Genomic DNA, 19,881 nt, shown 5'->3' with positions numbered 1-19,881 from the left:
AAGACACAAACCCGAGCCAAAGCCTTGCTACTGAACCCCAAACCACCTCATACATCCTCTCTGTCATACTCCCATGGGGCAGAACATATAAAAGGCTGAAGGTCTGTACCACCAGTCTCAATGACAGCTTTATTCTGCATTTATAAGACTACTAAATGGTCACCTACTATGTTATTATTGGCTCTTAATAATAATAAGACAATTTTAAATCTAAAATTATAGCATCATACATCTCGTAACTAATAACAACTCAGATAACAACTTAGATAACCACAATATACTCACAGGAGAGCAGACAGAATACCGTTCGGGTTTGAACAACAGATAACAGATTATGTAATTCTATTTCAAACGCTGTGGAAAGCAGAAAACTTTCAGTGTTATATTGTCAATCAGAAAAATAACACATCTGATTCAGTTCCTTGTGTTTAAAAGAAGTTCCAAATATATATAAAGTCATACAATGCTTGTGAAATTTCTAGAACTGATGAAGCATTCACGTAAAATAATCGTCCTATTAACAACCACAGAGGAACAACGACCACTATCAAAAGAAATGGAGGGATTTTCCAGAGTGACTCACTAAGCCCACTATGGTTTTGTCTAGCTTTAAGCCCACTCATAATTTACTGAAAGAGATAAAAATCTGGTATCTCATCAGAAAAATATACGAATTATACCTTGACACAGCTATACATTGAGGATTTGAAATTATTTGCTCTTGCATCAGTAAAGCTGAAACAAACAATTCAAATACTGGAACTAATTTCCAAATATATAAGCATGAACTTTAGACTAGAAAAGTACAGAACATGATTAAACATAAAGAAAGGAGCAATAGAGCCGGTAGAATATCAAACAGAGCATCGGGATGCAATGCAACAGAATATGAAACGGATATTTAGGATATCAATAAGCAAAGAAAATAGACAATAGTGTGATAAAGGAAAACCTTCCAACCAAATTTACTTCAAGTCTGAAGAAAATCTGAATTTACTGCAAGGCTGAACAAACTTTGAATTTACATCAAGGATCAAGAAAATCTGCTAAACAGAGCTGAACAGTAAAAATATAACAAAGGTAGTAAACACTCACTGTGCCCATATTGACGTATAATTTTGGTAAAATATCCTGGTCTGAAACAGATCTGGAAAATACGCAAAAAACTAAGAACTTAAATAGCAATTTCTGGAAAACCCCATGTGCACTGGAGTGCACTTGGATTGATATGAACGAGGACAGTATGAGGATGATGAATAACAGATCTAAAAAAAATGAGACAACAGCCAGATAAAAATTTTCAGGATCAGGGTTAATATCATGGACACATGTCGTGAAAATTGTTTTTCTGCGCCAGCAGCACGATTACAGTAAAGTGTGTGCAGTGAGTCTGTATTTATGTATTCAATTGTGGAAATAGAGTTGTATCAGCGTGAATTAATCAGTCTGATGGCCTGGTGGAAGAAGCTGTCACGGAGCCTGTTGGTCCTGGCTTTTACGCTGCGGTACCATTTCCCGGATGGTAGCAGCTGGAACAATTTGTGCTTAGTGAGACTTGGGTCCAGAATGATCTTTCGGGCACTTTTTACCCCCTATCTCCGAAATGACCTGAATAGTAGCAAGTTCACATCTACAGATGCACTGGGCTGTCCGTACCACTCTCTGCAGAGTCCTGCGATTGAGAGAAGTACAGTTCCCATACCAGGCAGTGATGCAGCCAGTCAGGATACACAAAATGGTGCCCCTATAGAAAATCGTTAGCATTTAGGGGCCCATCCCAAACGTCCTCAACCATTTGTTTTTCTGTTTTTCTTTTTTTTTTGTTCAGACTAGAGAATATGCCAGGCAGGATGTTGGAATGCTCCTCTTGCAGGATGTGGGAAGTCAGGGAGACCTCCGGTGTCCCTGACAACGATACCTGCAAGAAGTGCATCCAGCTGCAGCTCCTAACAGACCGCATTAGGGAACTGGAGCAGGAGCTGGATGACCTCCGGATCATTCGGGAGACTGAGCAGTTTATAGATAGTAGCTTCCGGGAGGTAGTTACACCTAAGAAACAGGGCACAGGTAATTGGGTTACCATCAGGCGAGCGAAGGGGAAAGGACAGTTAATGTAGGGTTCTTCTGTGGCCTTTCCCCTCCAAAATAGGTATACCAATTTGGATACTGTTGGGGGTGGGGGGGAGGATGGCTTACCTGGGACAAGCTGCGGCAGCCGGATCTCTGGCACTGAGTCTGGTTCTGCAGTGCAGAACGGAGGGAGGAGGAAGAGGAGAGCGGTAGTGATAGGGGACTCCATAGTCAGGGGTTCAGACAGGAGATACTGTGGTTGTGACAGAGACTCCCGGATGGTTTGTTGCCTCCCGGGTGCCATGGTCAGGGATGTCTCTGATCGTCTGCACAGCATTCTGAGGTGGGAGGGTGATCAGCCAGATGTCATGGTACACATCGGTACCAATGACATAGGTAGAAAGAGTCAGGATGTCCTGAAGAGTGAGTACAGAGAGCTTGGTAGGAAGTTGAAAAACAGGACATAGAGGGTAGTAATCTCCGGATTGCTGCCTGTGCCACGTGCCAGTGAGGGTAAGAGTGCGATTCTCTGGCAGATGAACACGTGGCTGAGAAACTGGTGTAGGGGGCAGGGTTTCCGATTTCTAGATCATCGGGACCTCTTCAGGGGCAGGTGGGGCCTGTACAAGAGAGACGGGTTACACCTGAACTACAAGGGCACCAATATACTTGCAGGGAGGTTTGCTAGTTTCATTGGGGAGGGTTTAAACTCGATGGGAACCAGAGTGCCAGAGCAGATAGTGGAACGGGGGTAAAAATAAATGATGTTGATAGTTCATGCAAAGTCACAAATAGCAAGGTTGTGTGTGCTGGTAATAATCTTCTGAGGTGTGTATATTTCAAAGCGTGGAGTATTGTGGGAAAGGCAGACGAGCTGAGGGCCTGGATTGACACATGGAATTATGACATCATAGCCATTACTGAAACTTGGCTACAGGAGGGGCAGGACTGGCAGCTCAGTGTTCCAGGGTTCCAATGTTTCAGACGTGATAGAGACAGAGGGATGAAGGGTGGGTGGTGGCTTTGCTAGTCAGGGAAAATATTACAGCAGTGCTTCGGCAGGACAGATTAGATGGCTTGTCTACTGAGGCCATATGGGTGGAGCTGAGAAACAGGAAGATATGACCACATTAATAGGGTTGTATTATGGACTACCCAATAGTCAGTGAGAATTGGAGCAGCAAATCTGCAAAGAGACAACAGACAACTGCAGGAGACAGAAATTTGTGATTGTAGAGGATTTTAATTTTCCACACATTGATTGGGACTCCCATACTGTTAAACGTCTAGATTAGAGTTTGTAAAATGTGTTCAGGAAAGCTTTCTAAAACAATATATAGATGTACCAACTAGGGAGGATGCAATATTAGATCTCCTATTAGCAAATGAGTTAGGGCAGGTGATGGAAGTCTGTGTAGGGAACACTTTCGTTCCAGTGATCATAACGTCATTAGTTTCAACTTGATCATGGATAAAGATAGATCTGGTCCTCGGGTTGAGTTTCTAAACCTGAAAAGGGCCAAATTTGAAGAAATGCGAAGGGATCTAAAAATCGTAGATTGGGACAGGTTGTTCTCTGGCAAGGATGTGATTGGTAAGTGGGAGACCTTCAAAGGAGAAATTTTGAGAGTGCAGAGTTTGTATGTTCCTGTCAGGGTTAAAGGCAAAATGAATAAGAACAAGGAGCCTTGGCTATCGAGGGATATTGGAACTCTGATAAAGAAGAAGAGAGAGATGTATAACATGTATAGGCAACAGGGAGGAAATAAGATGCCTGAGGAGTATAAAAAGAGTAAGAAAATACTTAAGAAAGAAATCAGGAGGGCTAAAAGAGGACATGAGGTTGCTTTGGCAGTCAGGGTGAACGATAATTTTAAGAACTTCTACAGGTATGTTAAGAGCAAAAGGATAAAAGGGGATAAAATTGATCCTCTTGAAGATTAGAGTGGTTGGTTATGTATGGAATCAAAAGAAAAGGGAGAGATATTAAATGGGTATTTTGCATCTGTATTTACTAAGGAAACTAGCATGGAGTCTATGGAAACAAGGCAAACAAGTAGGGAGGTCATGGAACTTATACAGATTAAAGAAGAGGAGGTGCTTGCTGTCTTGAGGTAAATCAGAGTAGATAAATCCCCAGGACCTGATAGGGTATTCCCTCGGACCTTGAAGGAGACTAATGTTGAAATTGCAGTGGCCCTGGGATAAATATTATGTCGATATCCACGGATCTGGTGCCAGAGGATTGGAGGATAGCTCATGTAGTTCCGTTGTTTAAAAAAGGCTCAAAAAGTAAGCCGTGAAATTATAGGCCGGTATGTTTGACATCGGTAGTAGGTAAATTATTGGAAGGAATAGTAAGAGATAGGATCTCCAGGTATTTGGATAGACAGGGACTTATTAGAAAAAGTCAGTATGGCTTTGTGCGTGGTAGATCATGTTTAACCAATCTATTAGAGTTTATCAAGGAAGTTACCAGGAAAGTGGATGAAGGAAAGGCAGTGGATGTTGTATACATGGACTTCAGTAAGGCCTTTGACAAGGTCCTGCATGGGAGGTTAGATAGGAAGATTCAGTCGCTAGATATACATGGAGAGGTAGTAAATTGGATTAGACATTGGCTCAATGGAAGAAGCCAGAGAGTGGTATTGGAGGATTGCTACTCTGAGTGGAGGCCTGTGACTAGTGGTGTGCCACGGGGATCTGTGCTGGGTCCATTGTTATTTGTCATCTATCTCAATGATCTGGATGAGAATGTGGCAAATTGGATCAGCAAATTTGCTGATGAAACAAAGATTGGAGGTGTAGTGGACAGTGAGGAAGGTTTTCAAAGCTTGCAGAGGGATTTGGACCAGTTGGGGGAATGGGCTGAAAAATGGCAGATGGAGTTTAATGCGGACAAGTGTGAGGTATTGCACTTCGGAAGGTCAAACCAAGGTAGAACATACAAGGTAAATGTTAGGACACTGGGGAGGGCAGTAGAACAGAGGGATCTGGGAGTATAGATACATAATTCCCTAAAAGTGGCGTCACAAGTAGATAGGCTCATAAAGAGAGCTTTTGGTACATTGGCCTTTATAAATCAAAGTACTGAGTATAAGAGTTGGAATGTAATGGTGAGGTTGTATAAGACATTGGTGAGACCGAATTTGGAGTATTGTATGCAGTTTTGATCACCTAATTGCAGGAAGCATATTAATAAGGTTGAAAGAGTGCAGAGAAGGTTTACAAAGGTGTTGCCGGGACTTGAGAAAAAAAACAGTGGTCATGGGTTAAGGGTGAAGGGGGAAATGTTTAAAGGGAACATTGGGGAAGGTGCTTCTTCACGCAGAGAGTGGTGGGAGTAGGAATGAGCTGCCAGATGAAGTGGTGAATGCGGGCTCACTTTTGACATTTAAGAAAAACTTGGACAGGTATATGGATGAGAGGGGTTTGGAGGGATATGGTCCAGGTGCAGGTCAGTGGGACTAGGCAGAAAAATGGTTCGGCACAGCCAAGAAGGGCCAAAAGGCCTGTTTCTGTGCTGTAATGTTCTATAGTTCTATGGTTCTATCTGAGGTGAAAGAGGTGCTGTTGTGCCTTTTTTCACCACACAATTGATGTGTACAGACCACGTCACGTCCTCAGTGATGTGAATGCCGAGGAACTTAAAGCTGTTCACTCTCTCAACCCCAGATCCATTGATGTCAATAGGGGTTAGCCCGTCTCCATTCCTCTTGTCTTTGCAACATTGCATCCAGCTCCTTTGTTTTTGCGACATTGAGGGAGAAGTTGTTTTCTTGTCACCACTGTGTCAGGGTGGTGACTTCTTCTGTGTAGGCTGCCTCGTTATTATTTGAGATTTGGCCAATAAATATAGTATCTTCAGCAAATTTAACTAGCAGATTGGAGCTGTGGGTGGCGACACTGTCATGCGCATACAGAGAGTAAAGAAGGGAGCTTAGGACTCAGCCCTGAGGGGCTCTTGTGTTGAGGGTCAGAGGGGCAGAGGTGAGGGAGCCCACTCTTACCACTTGCTGGTGATCGGACAGGAAATCCAGGACCCAGCTGCACAAGGCAGGGTGAAGGCCGAGGTCTCTGAGCTTCTTGTCAAGCCTGGAGGGAATGATGGTATTGAATGCTGAACTGTAGTCTAATAACATCATTCTCACATAAGCATCCCTCTTCTCCAGATGTTTAAGGAGGTGTGCAGAGCAGTGGCTGTTGTGTCATCTGTTGATCGGCTGTGTCGGTAGGTGAATTGTAGGGGGTCCAGTGTGGGTGGTAACAAGCTGCAGATGCAGTCCTTGACCAGCCTCTCAAAGCATTTGCTTATTATTGAGGTGAGTGCGACAGGACGCCAGACGTTCAGGCATGTTGCCTTAGTTCTTTTAGGTACAGGAACAATGGTGGATGATTTGAAGCAGGAGGGAACTCTACATTGGGAGAGGGTGAGATTAAAAATATCCGTAAATACACCTGCCAGTTGTGCCGCGCGCATCCTGAGTACCCGCCCTGGGACGCCGTCAGGTCCCGCAGGCTTGCGACTGTCCACTCGTGGGAAACACCTGCGAACTTCAGCCTCAGAGATGACCAATGTGCAGGTAGCTTTGTCGGCTCTCCTCGGGGTCTCAGTGTTGGCGATATCGAACCGAGCGTAAAGAGGCTTAGATCCTCTGGGAGACAGGCAGCGATGTTGGCAGCACCACTGCACTTAGCTCTGACGTCTGCATTGGGGTGCAGAGCTTGCCATAAGCTGTGTGTGTTGTTGGTGGAGAGCTGTGCCTGAATACGATCTCTGTATTGTCGTTTCGCTGCCTGGATGACTTTGCACAGATCGGAGCTGAATTTCTTGAGCTCCTGCTGATCACCGGCAATGTAAGCAGTCGGTCACACGGCAAGTGCTGTTCACACAGAACTGTTGATACAAATTTTGTGGTTTGATTTCTGAAGGAAATCATCTCCCTTCTGTGACAATAACACACAACTGGGGGATGTTGTTATTACACAGCTGTGATAATAACAGCCGGGAACTCCCTTGGCAGCCGGAAAGGTTTACACAGCAGCACCAGGTACTCCAGATCTGGGGAACAAAAGGGTTTGAGGGCATGGACATTCCGGGGTTCCACCAAGCATTAATGATCATGAAACATACCCTAAATCCTGTTCTCTTCCCAAATAGTGTGTGTGTGTGTGTGTGTGTGTGTGTGTGTGTGTGTGTGTGTGTGTGTGTGTGTGTGTGTGTGTGTGTGTGTGTGTGTGTGTGAGGGGTGGGGTGGTGGTACTGGATGACGACATGATTGTTGGTGACGGTCGGGGCCAATTCTGGATCTGTGGACTCGGGAGCAGTTGGGACAGAGGGACAGCTGGGATGCAGGCGCTTGGGTAGTTGGATCCTTCTTGCATCCCCTCTTCTTTCCAGCAGTCGCTCTTCTGGGTTCCACAGAATTCCTGGCTTTTCCGTGGATCAGCGGCTGCCACTCGTTGACCTCCATATTTACCTGAGAGAGCCTCTGCTTAATTTGGTCCTTGTACCTCCTGCGCGGGGCACCACGATCTCTTTTGCCCTGAGAGAGTTCTCCGTAGAGTACTGCTTTCGGTAACCTGGAGTTATCCATGCGAGACATGTGGCCTGTCAGACGGTGGATCTGGCTGAGCAGCGAAGTGGCTTCAGGGCCTGGAAGTTGAACATATATAACTGTGCATGTCTGTGTGATTATATGAAATATTAAACTAAATAAGTAGTGCAGAAATAGAAATTTAAAAAGAGATTAGTGAGTCACTATCGATGGGTTCAATGTCCAGTCAGAAACTAGATGGCAGAGGAGAAGTTGCTCCTGAATCGTTGAGTGTGCGCCTTCCTCCGTTCCTCGTGAACCAGACGGTGAAGCAGCCAGTTCCAATGCTCTGCAAGTCACATCTGTAGAAATATTCGAGTGATGTTGGAAACTCCTGATGAAATATAGCCACTGTTGTGCCTTCTCTGTAGTTGCATCGATATATTGGGTCCAGGTTAGATACTCGGAGATATTGACAGCCAGGAATTTGGAATTGCTCACTCTTTCCACATCAGATCCCTCTGTGAGGACTGGTGTGTCGTGTTCCCTCATCTCGCCTTTTCTGAAATCCACAATTAGCTCTATTGACATACTGTCATAACGCAAGCAGGATTCAGCACTCCATGCACGCATATGCAAATCTGATAAGGGGTACACATCACTGAACGTAAATGAATGCATAACCCATAAAAATGAAGAAGCTATCATAATAGTAGAAAACGTTAACCAATGGAAGAGTCTGACTCCCCACGGAGGACATCCCCACGATCTGAGCCGATTAGATGTCGACAAGGAAGTGTCGAGCCCCTGGCTCAGAGTTGGAGACCTCTTCCCAGAAACAGAAGGGATCATTGTAGCAATACAGGACAAGGTTGTTGACACATGTAGTTATCAATAATACAGAATAAACGACTAATAGGTCCAAGACGATATAGGGGCAGAGGTGGGTTACTCGTGCCTTACAACCAGTCGCTTTGGGCAGATGGGGCTTGTCGGCAGTGATTGGCAGCTCACCCAGGAGCAGGAAAACTCTGATCTCAAAACTCCACTGCCTTGTAACTGTTACCCCTCATGGGGAAGAGTTTGGGAGTAAACCCAATGGGAAAAGCCTGGAGCTGGAGTCCCTGAGTCAGTGTTAAATGGTGTTCAACGCAGACTGGCATCTCCTGCGACACCTCTGGTGCCAAGCTGTGTCAGTCTATGTCGTTCCTTTGTGTACATCAGATGCATGGAGAGAAGGAGCTTGCTACATCGGCAGAAGCTTCCTCTCCATATCGGAGTGTCCCGGCTTGCAGGGGCAGGACATCCATGGTCGACTCTGACAGACGGAGGCCTCATTAGACAGAGCCCCACACCCCCACAGCAAGACTGATGAGTAGCAGTTGCCAAGACTTCACCACCCTCTCCCACAGACACGATGTACATCACTGAGACAGACCCTTGTGGCTTCTTCCATTAACACAGATTCCATCTTTCCACCAATCCTCCATCACTGCGATTGAAAACTACCCATTTTCATTCCTGTCATTCCGATGGGTTATCGATCCGCAACTTCAGTGTGATTCTCCCCCAGACGCTGCCCGACTTGAGTATTTCCCGCGTCTTCTGCTCCTGTTTTGATGCAAGAGCAGTGGACACCTGTGACTCCCCAGTGTGCAGATTGGCCAAAATGCACAGTGTCCCGCTCTCCATAGTTCCACACCAGATCAACATTAACATCCTCTGTTAATGAGGCAAACAATGCCTTAAATATAGTGAAATGTTGTTGTAACGGGAGTGCAGTCAGAATTGCAATAGGATATTCAAGATTCAAAAACTTTATTGTCGTTCCAACCGTACATCAGTTCTGCAGGGTAGAATGAGACAGCGTTTCCCAGGAACAGTGCAATCATAACATAACAAACGCAACACTAAATAATAAACACAACAATAAATAATAAAACACAACAGCCACATGTCGCTTTAAATCAAGTTATAAGTGTCCGGTGCGAGTTAAAAGTGCCCAAAGCAGAGTCAAATAGAGCAACTATTTAGCAGTCTGACTGCCTGTGGGAGGAAGTTGTTCAGTAGCCTTGTGGTTTTAGTTTTGATGCTCCTGTAACGTTTACCTGATGGCAGAAGAACAAACAGTTCATGGAGAGGGTGTGAGGGGTTTTTAATGATGTACCGTGTCTTCTGGAGGCATCGTCGTTGAAAGAGGTCTTGGACAGAATGTAGGGAGACCCCAATAACCTTCTCTGCTCCCCTAACCACCCCCTGCAAGGCTTTTTTGTCGGCAGCACTGCAGCTGGAGTACCAGGTTGTGATGCAAAAGGTCAGCACACTCTCAACCACGCCTCTGCAGAATGTAGTTAAGATGTTAGTGGGGAGTGATGGTTGTTTAAGTTTCCTCAGAAAGTGCAATCAGGGGAATGGTCACCTTCACAAATAACTAGAACCAGAACATGAGGATTGGACATTTTCAGGGATATCCATTGCTGTCAATTCCGTGTCTGTGAACAGAATTTTACTTTCTGTCCTAATATCCATGGAAGCATTGAATTTATTCATGTAATCACAAACACTGAATGCTGAAAAACCATTATAAAGTTCTTTGTCAGATGAGCCATTTAACGTTTTGAATATGTTCTCTGTTCCCATGGAAGATGTTCAACAGAAACACAAGGAGACTCTGCGGGCACAAACTGAAACACTGAGAGTGAACACGATCCTGATGACGGAGAAGGTGAAGGTTTTCCAGCTGGCTGATCGATACGCTGAGCTCACGGTCATTTCTACTGTTCGTGATCGGAGACTGGTGGAACATGAGCTGCTGGCAAGAGGCAGAGACCATGAGGATTATAGAGAGGAACAACTCCGCAGACAGCTGGAAAAAATCCGTACTGATCAGTTATTCCAGAGCAGCTTTTCCCGGAGTAAATTCAAATCTGGGAGTTCAGCAGCAGTGGCCGGAGTCCCGGGGATCGGGAAAACAACGATGGTACAAAAGATTGTTTATGACTGGGCCATGGGGAAAATATACCAACAATTCCAGTTTGTCTTCAGTTTCAAATTCCGAGATTTAAACACCATTAATTGTAGAATAAACCTGAGGGAACTGATTCTGGATCAGTATCCTTACTTTGGGAATTTCCTGAGTGAAGTCTGGAAGAACGCAGAGGGATTACTGTTTATATTCGATGGTTTGGATGAATTCAAACACAAAATCGATTTTGCGGACAGTCGGAGAGAAACAGATCCGAAGTACCAGTGCCCAGATCCCGAGTGGTGGTGTGAAGTATCTGACATTGTGTACAGTTTAATCCAGGGCAATCTGCTCCCAGGGTGTTCAGTGCTGGTGACCACTCGTCCCACTGCGTTACATTTATTGGAAAAGGCGGATATCAGTGTCTGGGCTGAAATTCTGGGATTTGTTAATGAGGAACGGAAGGAATATTTCATCAGACATTTTGAAGATCAGACGGTGGCGGAAGCTGTTTTCAAACACGTGAAGGAGAACGAGATCCTGTACACCATGAGCTACAACCCCTCCTACTGCTGGATCCTCGCTCTGGCACTGGGCCCCTTCTTCACACAAAGAGTCAGGGACCCACAGCGAGTTCCCAAGACCATCACCCAACTGTACTCCTACTATATTTATAACATCCTGAAAAACCACGGCCGTGAGATTGAGAGACCCCGTGATGTGTTACTCAGGGTTGGTCAGATGGCCTTCAGAGGAGTGTCTGATAAGAAGATTGTGTTTACAGATGGAGATTTGATCAACTACAATCTGCAGCCTTCCCAGTTCCTGTCCGGGTTTCTGATGGAGCTTTTGCAGAGAGAGGATTCTGCCCAGAGCGTGGTGTACACATTCCCACACCTCACCATCCAAGAGTTTGTAGCTGCAGTCGCACAATTCCTGAATCCACATCCCGGGGATATCCTGAAATTCTTCACTGACGCCCACAGCACGGCAGATGGGCGATTTGAGGTATTTCTCCGTTTTGTTGCTGGTCTCTCCTCCCCAATGACAGCTCGGGGCCTGGAGGAGTTTCTGGGTCCATTTCCTCATGAAACAATCTGCCGGGTGATTGATTGGGTGAAGGAGGAGGTTAAACGCAAGAGTGGAAACACAGGGAGTAAAGCTGGTAAAAGGAGCCTCCTGAACACATTGCACTACCTGTTTGAGTCTCAGAATCGTGGACTGGCTCAGGACACACTGGGATCTGTGGAAACACTTTCATTCCGTGGAATGACACTGACCCCGATTGACTGCGCGGTCTTGTCTCATGTCATCGGACTCTGTGATACAATAAAACACCTCAACCTGAGGAAGTGCCACATTCAGTGTGAAGGAATCCAGCGGCTGGGACCCGGGCTGCACAAGTGCCAGGAGTTGAGGTAACTTGATTTATCTCTCACTCGGAACTGTGAAACAGTTCTATTGTGTCATTTCAATGTAAAGGGATTTGGGTTAAACTGTGATAAATCAGATTGTGAAGAATTGTAACAAATGCCCAGGGGATCGGTCAGTAATACCCCAAGGACGGGAGGGTTCTGTGGTTCCTTGTGAAGGGATGTTGGAGACTTCATCAGATCAGTGAACAACGACCATTGGTTTAATGGTAGTAAATCACAGGAATGGCCGTGTTTCCTGCTGCCTGTGACACGTCCATTGACAATGTTCCTTCTCACTGTTACTGACACCCAGACCGACACTGACTGCAGCAGGTGGGTCAGAGATTCACACCCCCTTCCCGGTGAGGGACAAGAGACCGTCAGCAGACTGTCCCAGTGAGAAGGAAAGAAATACCATTATGAGATTGTCCTCACTGTCCTTTCCTGTTTGTGACTTTGCTCACTACCAGATCCACAGAGAGCGAGGCCTCATCTCCTCTGGGTCTCGGTTCAGACCCAGCACAAACGTACAAAAATTTTCTGCATTCTCTCGTTTTGTAGGATTATCGTTTACCCTTGGAATCCTCCTGTGGGACATTTTATCCCAATCCCCCTTCGATTCTTAGGGATCTCGTCCCCATCCCCATTCCTCCTGTCGGCTCTCTATTACCCTTTCCTCATCCTCCAGTGGAATGTCTTTTCCCCACCCCCCTTCCTGCGCGATCTTTCTTCCCCATTCCCCTTCCTCCTGTGGGTTCTCTCTTCCCCATTCCCCTTCTTCCCGTGGGATCTCTCTTCCCCATTCCCCATCCGCCTATGGGATCTCTCTTCGCAAACCCCCTTCATCCTGTGGGATCTCACTTCCCCATCCCCCTTCCTCCTGTGGGACCTCTATTCCCCAACCCCCCTCCTCCTGTGGGACCTCTCTCCCACATCCCCCTTCCTCCTGTGGGATGTCACTTCCCCATCCTCCTTCCTCCTGTTGGATCTCACTTCCGCATCCCCCTTCCTCCTGTGGGATCTCTCTCCTCCATCCTCCTTCCTCCAGTGGGATCACTCTCCCAAATCCCCTTCCACGTGGGATCTCTCTTCCCCATCCCGCTTTCTCCAGTGGGATCGCTCTCCCCAATCCCCCTTCCTCCTGTGGAATCGCACTCTCACATCCCCCTTCCTCCTGTGGGATCTCTCTTCCCCATCCCCCTTCCTCTTGTGGGATCTCTCTTCCCCATCCCACTTTCTCCTGTGGGATCTCTCTCCCCTATCCCCGTTCCTCCTGCGGGATCCCTCATCTCCATCCCCCTTCCTCCTGTGGCATCACTACTCCCCATCCCCCTTACTCCTGTGGGATCTCTATTCCCCATCCCCCTTCCTCCTGTGGGATCGCTCTCCCCCATCCCCCTTCCTCCTGTGGGATCTCCCTTCCCCATCCCCTTCCTCTTGCGGAACCTCTATTCCCAATCCCATCTTCCTGTGGGATCCGTCTTCTCCATCCCCATTCCTCCTGTGGGATCTCTCACCCCCATCCCCCTTCCTCTTCTGGGATCTCTCTTCCCCATCCCCCTTTCTCCTGTGGGATCGCTCTCCCATCCCCCTTCCTCCTGTGGGATCGCTCTCCCATCCCCCTTCCTCCTGTGGGATCTCTCTTCCACATCCCCCTTCCTCCTGTGGGATCTCTCTCACCTATCCCCCTTCCTCCTGTGGGATCTCTCTCACTAATCCCCGTTCCTCCTGTGGGATCTCTCTCACCTATCCCCCTTCCTCTTGTGGGATCTCTCTTTCCCATTCCCCTTCCTCCCGTGGGATCTCCATCCCCATCCCCGTTCCTCCTGTGGGATCTCCCTTCCCCATCCCCCTTCCTCCTGTGGGAACTCTCTCCCCTATCCCCCTTCCTCCTGTAGGATCTCTCTCCCCCTTCCCCCTTCCACCTGTGGGATCTCAATTCTCCATCCCCCTTCCTCCTGTGGGATCTCTCTTTCCCATTCCCCTTCCTCCCGTGGGATCTCCATCCCCATCCCCGTTCCTCCTGTGGGATCTCCCTTCCCCATCCCCCTTCCTCCTGTGGGAACTCTCTCCCCTATCCCCCTTCCTCCTGTAGGATCTCTCTCCCCCTTCCCCCTTCCACCTGTGGGATCTCAATTCTCCACCCCCCTTCCTCCTGTGGGATCTCTCTCCCCTATCCCCGTTCTCCTGCGGGATCCCTCATCTCCATCCCCCTTCCTCCTGTGGCATCACTACTCCCCATCCCCCTTACTCCTGTGGGATCTCTATTCCCCACCCCCCTTCCTCCTGTGGGATCGCTCTCCCCCATCCCCCTTCCTCCTGTGGGATCTCCCTTCCCCATCCCCTTCCTCTTGCGGAACCTCTATTCCCAATCCCATCTTCCTGTGGGATCCGTCTTCTCCATCCCCATTCCTCCTGTGGGATCTCTCACCCCAATCCCCCTTCCTCTTCTGGGATCTCTCTTCCCCATCCCCCTTTCTCCTGTGGGATCGCTCTCCCATCCCCCTTCCTCCTGTGGGATCTCTCTTCCACATCCCCCTTCCTCCTGTGGGATCTCTCTCACCTATCCCCCTTCCTCCTGTGGGATCTCTCTCACTAATCCCCGTTCCTCCTGTGGGATCTCTCTCACCTATCCCCCTTCCTCTTGTGGGATCTCTCTTTCCCATTCCCCTTCCTCCCGTGGGATCTCCATCCCCATCCCCGTTCCTCCTGTGGGATCTCCCTTCCCCATCCCCCTTCCTCTTGTGGCATCCCTCTTCCCCATCCCCCTTCCTGTAGTGGGATCTGTCTTCCCCATCCCCCTTCCTACTGTGGGATCTGTCTTCCCCATCCCTCTTCCTCCTGTGGGATCTCTCTCCCCCATCCCCTTTCCTCCTGTGGGATCTCTCTCCTCCATCCCCCTTCCTCCTGTGGGATCTCTCTCCCCCATCCCCCTTCCTCTTGTGGGATCACTCTTCCACATCCCCCTTCCTCCTGTGGGATCTCTCTTCCCCATCCCCCTTCCTCCTGTGGGATCTTCCTTCCCCATCCCCGTTCCTCCAGTGGGATCGCTATCCCCCATCCCCCTTCCTCCTGTGGGATCGCTCTCACCCATCCCCCTTCCTCTTGTGGGATCTCTCTTCCCCATCCCCCTTCCTCCTGTGGGATCTCCCTTCCCCATCCCCTTCCTCCTGTGGGACCTCTATTCCCCATTCCTTTTTCCTGTGGGATCCCTCTCCCCCATCCCCCTTCCTCCTGTGGGATCTCACTTCCGCATCCCCTTCCTCCTGCGGGATCCCTCTACCCCATCCCCATTCTGTGGGATCTCTCTTCCCTATCCCCCTTCCTCTTGTAGGATCTCTCTACACCATCCCCCTTCCTCCTGTGGGATCTCTCTCCCCCTTCCCCCTTCCTCCTGTGGAATCTGTCTGCCCCATCTCCCTTGCTCTTGTGGGATCTCTCTTCCCCAGCCCCTTCCTCCTGTGGGATCTCTCTACATCATCCCCCTTCCTCTTGTGGGATCTCTCTCCGCCATCCCCCTTCCTCCTGTGGGATCTCTCTCCCCCGTCCCCCTTCCTTCTGTGGGATCTCTCTCCCCCATCCCCCTTCCTCCTGTGGGATCTCTCTCCTCCGTCACGCTTCCTCCTGTGGGATCTCTCTTCCACATCCCCCTTCCTCCTGTGGGATCTCTCTTCCACATCCACTTCCTTCTGTGTCTTTCCATCCTTTACCTTAGGTGATGTATCTTCCTCCAACTCCCATCGACATTTCCCTATTCTCAAATCTTCCTCACTGTTTGACTTTCTCCCCTTCACCCATGCCCTTTCCGACTGTCTCGTGTCAGGAACCCTTTTCTAATCATCAGGGAATAAGAGAGAATATGTGGAGTTTACAGGGTCACACCGACATACAAAATCACTGACATTCAATGAAATCATTGGATCTGGGCAGTGAGGGACATTGACAGTGATGGGAACTGCGATCAGTGAATTAATAAAGCGTTTAATTTTCCCTGAAATATCCGAGTGAGAGAAACGCCCTCAGACCCACTGTTTTAATCACTATGTTCATCAATTTGTCTGATGGTGTTTAGACTGAACGATAATAAATTGGGAGATTCAGGAGTGAAACTGGTGTCTGCGGCTCTGACAAACCCGGAGTGTGAAATACAGAAACTGCGGTAAGTACCAGACTGTGGGAGATTGTGTTTACAGTCACTGGGTGTCTGACACTGAACATTAATGTGATCAGTAATTGTATTACTGATAAACACTGGGGATTTGTACCGTCTCCTGTCTCTTTGTGTCCTTCACCCTCACTCTCTCTCATCTGCAGGCTGAGGGATGTCGGTCTCACAGATTCTGGTGCCAAGGATCTCGTCTCCGCTCTCAGTACAAACCCATCACTGACGGGGCTGAACCTGATATCAAACTCGCTGACAGACTAGCCTTATAATCTTCCAGATTCATATCATTACCTAGTTTTTGACCCTTTTGGAAGCTCTTCTTTTCTCCTTCACTAGATTTACAACGGCCTTTGTGCACCTCGGATCTTGTACCCTCCCATCCTTTCCATGTCTCATTGGAACGTATCTACTCAGAACCCCACGCAAATATCCCTTGAACATTTTCTACATTTCTTTGGTCAGTTTCCCCGAGGACATTTTGTTTCCAATTTATGCTTACAAGTTCCAGCCTGATAGGCTCATAGTTCTCCTTACTCCAATTAGAGGTTTTCCTAACTTGCCTGTTCCTATCCCTCTCTAATGCTATGGTAAAAGAGATAGAATTGTGATCACTATCTCCAAAATGCTCTCCCACTGAGAGACCTGACACCTGGCCAGGTTCATTTCCCAATACCAGATCAAGTACAGCCTCTCCTCTTGTAGGCTTATCTACATATTGTATCAGGAAACCTTCCTGAACACACCTAACAAACTCCACCCCGTCAAAACCCTTCACTCTAGGGAGATGCCAATCAATATTTGGGAAATTAAAATCTCCCACTTCAACAAGTCTGTTATTATTACTTCTTTCCAGAATCTGTCTCCCTATCTGCTCCTCGATGTCCCTGTTACTGTTGGGAGGTCTATACAAAACACCCAGTCGAGTTATTGACCCCTTCCTGTTCCTAACCTCCACCCACAGAGACTCCACAGACAATCCCTCCATGACGTCCTCCTTTTTTTGTAGCTGTGACATCATCTCTGATCAACAGTGCCATGCCCCCACCTCTGTGGCCTCCCTCCCTGTCCTTTCTGAAACATCTAAAGCCGGGCACTCGAAATAAACATTCCTATCCCTGCACCATCCAAGTCTCTGTAATGGCCACCACATCATATCTCCGAGTACTGATCCACGCTCTAAGCTCATCCGCTTTGTTCACAACACTCCTTGCATTAAAATAGACACACCTCAAACCATCGGTCTGAGAGCGTCCCTTCTCTATCACCTGCCTATCCTCCCTCTCGCACTGTCTCCAAATTTTCTCTATTTGTGAGCCAACCTCCCTTTCCGCCATCACTTCATTTCAGTTCCCACCCCCTCCCAGCAATTCTAGTTTAAATTCTCCCCAATAGCCTTAGCAAACCAGGATATCGGTTTCCCTGGCGTTCAAGTGCAACCCGTCCTTATTGTGCAGGTCACAGCTGCTCCAAAGGAGGTCCCAGTGATCCAGAAATCTGAATCCCTGCCTCCTGCTCCAATCCCTCAGCCACGCATTCATCCTCCACCTCATTCTATTCCTGTACTCACTGTCGCGTGGCACAGGCAGTAATCCCGAGATTACTACCTTTGCCGGTCCTGCTTCTCAACTTCCTTCCTAACTCCCTGTGGTCTGTTTTCAGGACCTCTTCCCTTTTCCTACCTATGTCACTGGTACCAATATGTACCACGACCTTTGGCTGTTCTCCCTCCCACTGCAGGATATCTTGGACGTGTTCTGAAACATCCCGGACCCTGGCACCTGGGAGGCAAACGACCATCCGCGTTTCTTTCCTGCGTCCACAGAATCGTCTATCTGGCCCTCAAACGACAGAGTCACCTATCACTACCGTCTTTCTCTTCCTTTCCCCGCCCTTCTGAGCCACAGGGCCACTGTTGCCTCCACCAGGAAGGCTGTCCCCACCCCTCTCCAGCAGTACTTGAACAGGGGTACTTATCGTCAAGGGGAATAGCCACAGGGGTACTCTCTAGTACCTGCTTCTTGCCCTTCCCTCTCCTGACTGTGACCCACTTCTTCAGTCACCCGTGGCCCCGGAGTGACCACCTGCCTGTAACTCCTCTCTATGACCTCCTCGCTCTCCCTGACCAGACGAAGGTCATCGAGCTGCATCTCCAGTTCCCTAACTCGGTCCCTAAGGAGCTGCAGCTCGACACACCGGGTGCAGATGTTGCCGTCCAGGAGGCTGGGAGTCTCCAGGATCTCCCACATCTGACACCGAGCACAGAAAACCAGCCTCACACACCTACTCTCTGTCTGTATTGTAAACAGATAACCCACCTCGCCTCGACCCTTTATCGCCGAAGCCCGATTGAGCCAAAACCTTCCTACTCTGTCTCCCGCTCCTCTGAGGCTCGCTCTGTAAATCTGTCTTCCTTTTAAACTCTTCTCGCTGTTCTCACTGGCCGACTTGCGCAGTCGTGCTGAAGAAAAAAATCAGTAATTGTGTTACTCATAAACACTGGGGATTTGTAACCGTCTCCTGTCTCTCTGTGTCCTTCACCCTCACTGTCTCTCATCTCCAGGCTGAGGGGTGTCGGTCTCACAGATTCTGGTGCCAAGGATCTCGCCTCCGCTCTCAGTACAAACCCATCACTGACGGATCTGGACCTGAGTTATAATGAACTGGAGGATTCAGGAGTGAAACTGGTGTCTGCGGCTCTGAGGAACCCGGAGTGTAAAATACAGAAACTGTGGTAAGTACCACACCGTGGGAGATTGTGTTTACAGTCACTGGGTGTCTGACACTGAACATTAATGTGATCAGTAATTGTGTTACTGATAAACACTGGGGATTTGTGCCGTCTCCTGTTTCTCTGTGTCCTTCACCCTCACTCTCTCTCATCTCCAGGCTGACCCGTGTCGGTCTCACAGATTCTGGTGCCGAGGATCTCGTCTCCGCTCTCAGTACAAACCGATCACTGACGGAGCTGGACCTGAGTAATAATAAACTGGGAGATTCAGGAGTGAAACTGGTGTCTGCGGCTCTGAGGAACCCGGAGTGTAAAATACAGAAACTGTGGTAAGTACCAGACTGTGGGAGATTGTGTTTACAGTCACTGGGTGTCTGACACTGAACATTAATGTGATCAGTGATTGTGTTACTGATAAACACTGGGGATTTGTACCGTCTCCTGTCTCTCTGTGTCCTTCACCCTCACTCTCTCTTATCTCCAGGCTGACCCGAGTCGGACTCACAGATTCTGGTGCTGAGGATCTCGTCTCCGCTCTCAGTACAAAACCATCACTGACGGAGCTGGACCTGAGTGATAATAAACTGGGAGATTCAGGAGTGAAACTGGTGTCTGTGGCTCTGAGGAACCCGGAGTGTACAATACAGAAACTGGGGTAAGTACCAGACTGTGGGGGATTGTGTTTACAGTCACTGGGTGTCTGACACTGAACATTAATGTGATCAGTAATTGTGTTACTGATAAACACTGGGGATTTGTACCATCTCCTGTCTCTCTGTGTCCTTCACCCTCACTCTCTCTCATCTCCAGGCTGTACAATGTCGGTCTCACAGATTCTGGTGCCGCGGATCTCGTCTCCGCTCTCAGTACAAACCCATCACTGACGGGGCTGAACCTGAGATCAAACTCGCTGACAGACCGATCTGTCCCCGCTCTCCGCCGCCTCATACTGACCCTCCCGAGTCTGAAGCTGATCGAGTGAGTGTTTGTGTTAATGTTCA

The 19,881-nt window shown here is 48.3% G+C and overlaps 1 protein-coding gene across 1 annotated transcript in view; it reads left to right on the top strand.

The window, feature by feature from the left end:
- LOC140724350 (NACHT, LRR and PYD domains-containing protein 12-like) overlaps nucleotides 1-19,881 on the top strand; it is a 32,883-nt gene that overhangs the window by 12,120 nt on the left and 882 nt on the right. Inside the window, exons 6-12 of the mRNA XM_073038801.1 lie at nucleotides 10,253-10,915; nucleotides 11,357-11,990; nucleotides 16,060-16,146; nucleotides 18,713-18,883; nucleotides 19,039-19,209; nucleotides 19,365-19,535; nucleotides 19,691-19,858. Of these exons, the coding sequence (XP_072894902.1) occupies nucleotides 10,253-10,915; nucleotides 11,357-11,990; nucleotides 16,060-16,146; nucleotides 18,713-18,883; nucleotides 19,039-19,209; nucleotides 19,365-19,535; nucleotides 19,691-19,858 (2,065 nt within the window). The remainder of the gene's footprint in view (nucleotides 1-10,252; nucleotides 10,916-11,356; nucleotides 11,991-16,059; nucleotides 16,147-18,712; nucleotides 18,884-19,038; nucleotides 19,210-19,364; nucleotides 19,536-19,690; nucleotides 19,859-19,881) is intronic.

Source organism: Hemitrygon akajei, unplaced genomic scaffold (assembly GCF_048418815.1).
Source record: "Hemitrygon akajei unplaced genomic scaffold, sHemAka1.3 Scf000194, whole genome shotgun sequence".
NCBI lineage: Eukaryota > Metazoa > Chordata > Chondrichthyes > Myliobatiformes > Dasyatidae > Hemitrygon > Hemitrygon akajei.
Note: the sequence above shows the minus strand (reverse complement) of the source record. Positions and strands in the feature narration are given on the sequence as shown.